We start from the raw sequence: 9,204 nt of genomic DNA, 5'->3' as shown, positions 1-9,204 counted from the left end.
CACCTCCCAGGTTCAAGCAATTCTCCTGCCTCAGCTTCCCAAGTAGCTGGGATTACAGGTACCCCCCACCATGCATGGATATTTTGTATTTTTAGTAGATACAGGGTTACACTATTTGACCAGGCTGGTCTCGAACTCCTAACCTCAATTGATCCAGCCACCTTGGCCTCCCAAAGTTCTGGGATTACAGATCGGAGCCACCGTGGCCGGCCAAGTTCTTTTTTTCTTTCTTTTTTTTTTTTTTGAGACGGTGTTTTGTTGTTGTTGCCTAGGCTACAAGCAGTGGCTTGATCTCAGCTTGATCTCAGCTCACCACAACCTCCACTTCCCGGCTTCAAACGATTCTCCTGCCTCTGCCTCCGCCTCCCGAGTAGCTGGGATTACAGGCATGCACCACCATGCCCGGCTAATTTTGTGTTTTTAGTAGAGACTGGTCCATTTTGGCCAGGCTGGCCTCGAACTCCCAACCTCAGGTGATCCGCCCACCTTGGCCTCCTAAAGTACTGGGATTACTGGTGTGAGTCACCGCACCAAACATTTTTCTTCCTAAACAAGGTACAATGAATAAACAGTTAAACACTTACATTTTTCCTTTTATACACTGGCTGTCTTGGATGTTGAAGTAGCTGGTACAGACATCCCTTTGTATCTGTGGAAAACTGGCTTCAGGACCTACTGTGGATACCAAAATCACAGATGCTCAAGTCCCTGATATAAAATGACATAGTGTTTGCCTATAACCATGCACATTCTTTCATTATGCTTTAAATTACCTCTAATTACTTATAATCCCTATTACAATGTAAATGCTATATAAATAGTTGTTATACTGTATTGCATAGGGAATGACAAGAAAAATAGTCTGTACATGTTTAATACAGATGCAGGGTTTTTTCCTGAATATTTTCGATCCATGGCTGGTTGAATCCATGAATGTAGAACCCAAGGATATGAAGGGCCAACTGTACTGATTGTCCTTTTACTAAATAGTCCAAGGCAGGTTCTGTTTTGACCTGGAACATGCTGTTTTTATTTCTTCCCTTTTTGTCCATTAGCTCTCAGATGCCTGCCTTCAGCAGTTTACTTCCCCTTTTAAATTTCCTTTTTAACCTATGGGCTAGAAAATTTGATAACCAAGCACATTAAAATTATATGTGAAAGTGTGACTAGATTGTAATGCAGGTAAGCATTGGGTAAAAATATGCTCTTATGTACTAACAATGGGGATCACTATTTTGAAAAGCAGTTTGGCAATACAAGCAAAAGCCCATAATGTGAGTTTGTGAGTTTTCATTACACAAATTCAATATATCATGATTTCTTAAAGAATATGGTCCGCATTGAGTAAATCTCTGATTTTTAGTTATATACATAATTCTATGATCTAGAACTAATCCTACTAGTTAGAAAAAAGCTACTTTGATAGAAAAGCTGTTAAGTTGCATTCATTCTCAATAATCATTTCCCGTGCTTTCTGTTATCCAATCTCTGCAAAACATTATTGTGTACATTTTCGTTTTTCTAGTTAATTTACGTAGGAGGGTGAATCTGTTCTGTTACTCAATCATAAACAGAAGTGGAAGTGCCAGTCCCATGTACTTAAATACTGACTACAAGCTTGCAGTTCTTAAATGTATCCCATTGCCTATTCTACAAGTTGAATGTGCAATACTCATGTGGATCTACAATAGTGATCTCAAATTTCACATGTCCAAAAACAAACATACAATGTCTGCTCTCAATTCCCAGACCTCACCGCTGAGTCTCCTATATGTCCTGAGATCTTGTAGTTATTCACTACTTTTTCATTTCACGTCTCAATAACTTACGTATCAACAAACCCCATTGATTCGTTGATTCTTCCTTCAAAATATATCCCATATCAGGCCGGGCGCAGTGGCTCAAGCCTGTAATCCCAGCACTTTGGGAGGCCAAGACGGGCGGATCACAAGATCAGGAGATCGAGACCATCCTGGCTAACACGGTGAAACCCCGTCTCTACTAAAAAATACAAAAAAAAAAAAACTAGCCAGGCGAGGTGGCAGGCACCTGTAGTCCCAGCTATTCGGGAGGCTGAGGCAGGAGAATGGCGTAAACCCGGGAGGCGGAGCTTGCAGTGAGCCGAGATCCGGCCACTGCACTCCAGCCTGGGCGACAGAGCGAGACTCTGTCTCAAAAATATATATATATCCCATATCCATCCACTTACTGTCACCACCACTAATGCCCTGGACCAAGGCAACATTTTTAATTTTTTTTTTTTTTTTTTTTTGAGATGGAATCTCGCTCTGTTGCCCAGGCTGGAGCACAGTGGCACCATCTCAGCTCACTGCAAGCTCTGCCTCCTGGGTTCATGCCATTTTCCCACCTTAGCTTCCCAAGTAACTGGGACTACAGGCACCCGCCACCACGCCTGATTAATTTTTTTGTATTTTCAATAGAGACGGGGTTTCACTATCTTACCCAGGATGGTCTCAATCTCCTGACCTTGTGAAACGCCCACCTCGGCCTCCCAAAGTGTTGGGATTACAGGCGTGAGCCACTGCACCCAGCCAACATTTTATAATTGTAATAGCTTCTAAGTGTTCTCCTGGTCATTTTTTTTTTTTTTACTCTAAAACTTTTATTTTGACTGGGCACCCTGGCTCACGCCTCTAATTCCAGCACTTTGGGAGGCTGAGGCGGGTGGATCACCTGAGGTCAGGAGTTCAATACCAGCCTGGCCAACATGGGAAAACCCTGTCTCTGCTAATAATACAAATATTAGCTGGATGTGGTGGTGCATGCCTGTAATCCCAGCTACTCGGGAGGCTGAGGCAGGAGAATCGCTTGAACCCAGGAGGCAGAGGTTGCAGTGAGCTGAGATCGCTCTATTGCACTCCAACCTAGGCGACAAGAGCGAAACTCCATCTCAAAAAAATAAATATTTATTTTTTTAGAGCAGTTACAGGTTCACAGCAAAGTTGTACAGAAAGTACATAGAGTTCCCATGTACTTCTGTCCTCATTCTCTTTTACTTTTCATTCTTGTCTCTTAACAATGTACTTTCAGCTCAGCAATGAATGGCCTTTTTTTAGAATGAAAGTTAAATCATGTCATTCCCAAAATCCTTCAGTGTCCTCCCATCCCACTAAGAAAAAGAATCTAAAGTCCTTATCAAGGACAACAAATTCTGGCACTGCACTTCCTCTCTGATTTCCTGTTCTACCACTCACCCATTTGCTTGCCGTCTTACAACTGCACTGACCGACTACTGTTTCTCAAGTATGTTTTAATTCAGTGGCAGTGTTTTTTCCAGTAATCCCTGATTCTCTAAGGTCATCTCATCCCAAAGCCCAGACTAAGGTAACAAAGGCTTAAACTTAGGGCAGTGAGAATGATGAAAAAGATACCTGAATAAAGTTATTTCACACTTTTTTAAAGCCTTTAATCTATGTAAAATAGAAATGTATTAAAAGCTTTTACTTCAAACTTAAATTCTAGTTTTAAGTCTGTCACTTTCAATAGGTGATATCTTTAGCAAATTACCACTTTCATTTTCAATTTCTGAAGTGTAAAGTGAAAGAATTGGCTGGATTAGATATGTGATTCTGGGTGGCTCATGCCTGTAATCCCAGCACTTTGGGAGGCTGAAACAGGTGGATTACTTGAGGTCAGGAGTTCGAGACCAGCCTGGCTAACATATAGTAAAACCCCGTCTCTACTAAAAATACAAAATTAGCTGTGCATGGTGGCACATGCCTGTAGTCCCAGCTACTTGGGAAACTGAGGCAAGAGAATCACTTGAACACAGGAGTGGGAGGTTGCAGCGAGCCAAGATCGTGTCACTGCACCCCAGCCTGGGTGACAGAGTAAGACTTTGTCTCTCAAAAAAAAAAAAAAAAAAGTGATTCTGTCCATCTATGTTCTATTAAACCTTATACTACTGCTTTGTTTTCATTAGGTCTAGGCCTTAAAAACCTGTACAATTTTTACATATAATTTTATCCTTGTGTGCATGAAGTTCAAGTTCTTTGTTTTCACAGTTGCCAAAAAATAGTATGCTTTTGATCCTAACTGAAACCTTAAAGGGAGAACTCATGGAGCCTACAACATTCAGATCTAAATTATTTTTTAAAACTGTAGAGATAGGAAAATTACCTTGAAACACACATTATATTCAGATAACAATTAAGAAACATGTAGACCTCTGAATTTTTGTTACTGGCCTAATAAGGATAAAGACTTTCTACCAGTGTATAAATCCGCTGTATCACTAAGCACACTGTCAAGTTCAACTGGCTTTTTTTTTTTTTTCGTTGCAAGACTTTGTTGATGAAGGAAGCACTTTATTGGTTTACATTGTGATACAAGCTCCTTTTCTCATCAGTGAAGCAGGCACTTCACAGACCGACATCAGTACTGTCTGTAAGAATTAATTACTAATAGTATCATCAGTGAGGATTAAGTTTCCTTAGAATACTGAATATCTTAGTAAATGGCTTTTTTAGCTTCTAGTTTATAATCAATAAGCATAACACTCCATTTATTATTCTTCAGTGAAAAAACTTACCAGTTTTTATTGTTAGTATTATGCAGATATGCCAGCAGAAGAAAGAGAAAAGAAGTTGGCTTCCTGCTCAAGACACCGATTCCGCTACATTCCACCCAACACACCAGAGAATTTTTGGGAAGTTGGTTTTCCTTCCACTCAGACTTGTATGGAAAGAGGTGAGAGTATAGATTGTAACATTTTATAATTATTTTTTTTAAATACTTGGCCGGGCACAGTGGCTCATGCCTATAATCCCAACACTTTGGCAGGCCGAGGCGGGTGGATCACCTGAGGTCAGGAGTTAAAGACCAGCCTGGCCAACATGGTGAAGTCCCATCTCTACTAAAATACAAAAAATTAGCCAGGCATGGTGGCACACGCCTGTAGTCCCAGCTACTCGGGAGGCTGAGGCAAGTGAATCGCTTGAACATAGGAGATGGAGGTTGCAGTGAGCCAAAATTGTGCCATTGCACTCCAGCCTGGGCAACAGAGCAAGACTCTGTCTCAAAAATAAAATGAAATAAGATAATAAAATAAAATACTGTATATGCGCAAATGTGAACATGCACCTTTTTTTCTATGGTTTCTTTACCTTTTCTGCAGGTTGGGTGCTAGTTTTGTGACATAAAAACATTCCTAAAGATAAAAGAACTCTTCAGTAATTTAGTTGGAATTAGAGATTGGTTATATCACTTTAATGTGATTGTGCTTATATTATTCTGCTTTACCAAATTTCAAAAAACAATTTCTCTTTTATTCTATCATCAAAATGATTTTTTTTTTTTTTTTTTAAATATAGGGCCTCACTCTGTCACCCAGGCTGGAGTGCAGTGGCATGCACAGTCATGGCTCACTGATGCCTCCGACTTATGGACTCAAACTATCCTTCTATCTCAGCCTTCCAGGTAGCGAGGACTACAGGCATGTGCCACCACACCCAGCACTTTTTTGTTTTGTTTTTCTCTAGAGACAGGGTCTCACTATGTTGCCCAGGCTGGTCTGGAACTCCTGACCTCAAGTGGTCCTCCTGCCTTGACCTCCCAAAACGCTGGGATTACAGCCATGAGCCACTGCACCCAGCCAAAATGACTTTAAATAAAATAAATAACCTAACAAAAACTACCAGCAAAGTTATATTTAAAAAGAGAGAATCTTTTTAAATCTCCTGCTATGAATTTTGGATTTTTAAACCTCACTTATCCAGAATGCTGCATGTTTATAAATGGTATCTGAATTAAAAAGATATTTATTTGTTAGGTTGTTGACATGCAACTAGCTTGTTTAGATATGGCACTTACATTTAATATAATTTGAGAATATATTCAGCTTTTAGGCTGTTAATAAAAGGTCAAGAGTAGTAATTTTTGTTCTGTCTTACCAGCAGCATAATGCTAAAAAATATAGATCCACACTTTTCTGGTTTTATATTTTCTACCAAAGTTGAGTTAGTTGGGTATGTGATCTGAAGTCTTCATGTCATATAACTTTCTTTGGGGTAGCATACTCCCATTTCTGTGCTCAAGCTAGGATTATTAATCTGGACATTACCACTGTTCCAGGCATATAGTAATTCATAGTCGCTAAGGTCTAAACTTCATTGTAATAATTGGTTTAAATGAAATGAAAAGCTCGAGTCCTTAGCCTTAAAAGAGCTATTTAATTAAGCAGGGTCCATTTCACAGACCCTTTGTTGTGAAAATATCATTCCAGAGGAGCTCATAGAGCATTTAATAGCTAGTTTTTATGAAGGGGCTTTTTTTTTTTTTTTTTGAGATAGAGTCTCACTGCAAGGCCCAGGCTGGAGTGCAGTGGCATGATCTCAGCTCACTGCAACCTCCACCTCCCAGGTTCAAGTGATTTTCCTGCCTCAGCCTCTTGAATAGCTGGGACTACAGGCACACGCCACCACACCCAGCTTTTTTTTCTTTGTATTTTTAGTAGAGATGGGGTTTCACCATTCTGGCCAGGCTTGTCTCGAACTCCTGACCTCAAGTGATCCACCCGCCTTGGCCTCCCAAAGTGCTGGGATTACAGGCTCGAGCCACCACACCCGGCCTGAAGGAGCCTCTTAAAGATTTTATTCTCTACATGATTGTATTCTTAGACTTTTTTTGTATGTGGCACATATAGTTCAAAACTCATTTGTTATTAAATGAATGTTGGTACAGACATTCAATCAGACATTCTCTTTAATAAGACAGTATACTCTTAGTTTTATGAAGAATTTTAATTCAAAATCATCCTTAAACATAAGAACTAAATATTCGCATTACATATGTACAGTTTATATATATATATATATAAACTAAATGCATTACATATGTACAGTTTATATATACCAAGTTACTTGAATGAAGCTGTTTAGAAAAAAGCCACAAGAGAGGAAGAATATTAGCTAAGCAGGGACTTATCTGACCTCTTTATTATTTTTTGCTCTTTTCTCCATGGTCCAAAGACTACCCGGGTGCAGACTAAGTCTTACCTTTTGGTTTAAAATACTGAGTTTTAGCTGTTCCAGAGGCCATTAGTTATCTCAGTTGATCGTTCAGTTACAGATCAAACTCCTTCTTTTACTCTTTCCCTTCGTTCTCACTACTGTACCTGACTTGTCTTAAAAAAAAAAATAGTTTTATGAAAACGGGATGTGTCTTCTGGTATGTGATTGAAAAGTATAGTAGTGTTTAGAATATTTATGATTTGACTTTTTAATTAATTAGTAGCCCTCAGGCTTTAGGCCTGTGTTTGTCAGTTATAGATAAACATCTAAAATTTTTACCCACTAGAAGAAAAACTAGCATTAAATAAATGTCAGATGATAAAATTACACCACCTAGAATTTCATTTCAGCCTTGCCATCTTATGGAAACTGTTCTCAGCTGGGCACAGTGTCTCACACCTGTAATCCCAGCACTTTGGGAGGCCAAGATGGGAGGATCCATTGAGCCCAGGAGTTCAAGACCAGCCGTGGCAGCAGAGTGAGACCCTGGGTCTAGACAAAATAAATAATAAAATTAGCCAGGTATGATGGCACATGCCTGTGGTCCCAGCGGTAACTCGGAAGGCTGAGATGGAAGGTTTGCTTGAGCCCTGGAGGTGGAGGCTGCAGTGAGCCGTGATTGCACCACTACACTCTAGCCTGGGCAACAGAGCAAGACCCTGTTTCAAAAAAACAATTAATTTAATGTAATTTTGAAAAGCAGCTGTTCTCAATGAAGAGTTCTGATGATTTAACTGCACAAGGAGAGAGAGACCTTCTTCACTTTTGGAGAAGCTCCAGATGTTTAACAGTGGGATAGTTTTTCCAAAAGACGCAAACTCTCTTGACAGCTTTCACTGTATTTCTGCTTTCCCCATTATTAAGCTAGATTGAGTCACCCTTGATGTGATATCTCACTGCCTGGTCACCAGATAGAATCAGTCTGGATAGAGCCTGTGATTGCCCCCCTATGCATATGGCAGAGCAAATACTTCACCTGAAAATTACATGCTTAGAGACACCTTAGGAGATCTAATAGTCTGAAGGGTATAGAGGGATTGTCATCTATTGAAATAGCTACTGTAAAAAGTGTTTTTGATAAGTACCTGAAATTTATAGTAGAGTTCATGTTGAGCACTTTGTCCCCCTTTGCAACTACCTATAGGAGGCAGAATAGGAAAGTTTAAGAATTCTGGTTCTGGAATAAGAAAGAGTTTGGGCCAGGTCCCAGCTCCTCTACTTGCTAGCTTTGTGAACTTGAACAAGTAATTTAACTTCCTTGGGTCTCTATTACCTCATCTGTGAAACAGGTATAGTAGAAACTACTTCAAACGAATGTGAGTTATATGAGATGATGTATGCAACCATTTGGTAAATGTTTACTGCTGTCATTATTATAAATGAGGAAACATGCTAAATAGTGAGATCAATCATCAGCATCACAAAGCTAATAATCAGAATTATATAAACTTACAAAGCATCAAATAAGAAACGTTTACTAGATATAAGCTGAAAGAAATACATGTTGCACATACAGTCTTCTAAGTTTATGGTTTGTTTTTAAGGTTATATTAAGGAAGATCTTGATCCTTGTCCTCGCCCAAAAAGACGTCAGCCTTACAACGCAATATTTTCTCCAAAAGGCAAGGAGCAGAAGACATAGACGTTGAAACAGAAACAATAGGATGGAGCAGTTTTTTCCTTGTTATTTATACTTAAAGTTGGTATTAAACATTGGTTTTTTGATCTTCTATAAATGGATTTATAAATCAGTTTTCTATTGAAAATGTTTGCGATATTTTGCTTTTGCACCTTTAAAACAATAAGGCGCTTTCATTTTGCACTCTAACTTAAGAGTTTTTATTTACTTTATGTAGTGATGTGATACCTAATACAATTTTGAAAATACAATAGTTGTAGTCTGATTTGTTGCCTTTCAGTTCTTTTCTTTTTGCTTCGTCTTCCCTTGGTATTTACATTGAGCAGTGACTTCATTTTAATCATTACAGATTTTTCTTAATCAGTTGCTCTTCTCTAGGTCATACCAGTGTCTAGCATTTAAGTCTTTTTTTTTTTTAAACAAAAAAGAAAGGCTATATTTTAATAGTTTTTTAACTCTCCAGCTTTTGTTGAATTGGGATCAGGTACTATACTGTCATAAATTCCTTTCAAGGTGACCACAAATATTGACTTT

General features: G+C 39.0%; 1 protein-coding gene across 1 annotated transcript in view; it reads left to right on the top strand.

Moving 5' to 3' along the window:
* The window catches only part of RBBP8 (retinoblastoma binding protein 8), a 104,747-nt gene extending 95,950 nt beyond the window's left edge, over positions 1-8,797 (top strand). The window contains exons 16-17 of the mRNA XM_011988097.1: positions 4,569-4,710; positions 8,576-8,797. Coding sequence (XP_011843487.1) covers positions 4,569-4,710; positions 8,576-8,673 — 240 coding nt within the window. The 3' untranslated portion in view covers positions 8,674-8,797. The remainder of the gene's footprint in view (positions 1-4,568; positions 4,711-8,575) is intronic.
* Positions 8,798-9,204: the final 407 nt, after the last annotated feature.

The sequence above is a fragment of the Mandrillus leucophaeus genome, unplaced genomic scaffold (genome assembly GCF_000951045.1).
Source record: "Mandrillus leucophaeus isolate KB7577 unplaced genomic scaffold, Mleu.le_1.0 Scaffold322, whole genome shotgun sequence".
Lineage (NCBI taxonomy): Eukaryota > Metazoa > Chordata > Mammalia > Primates > Cercopithecidae > Mandrillus > Mandrillus leucophaeus.
The sequence above is the reverse complement of the archived record's forward strand: the minus strand, read 5'-3'. Positions and strand labels throughout refer to the sequence as shown.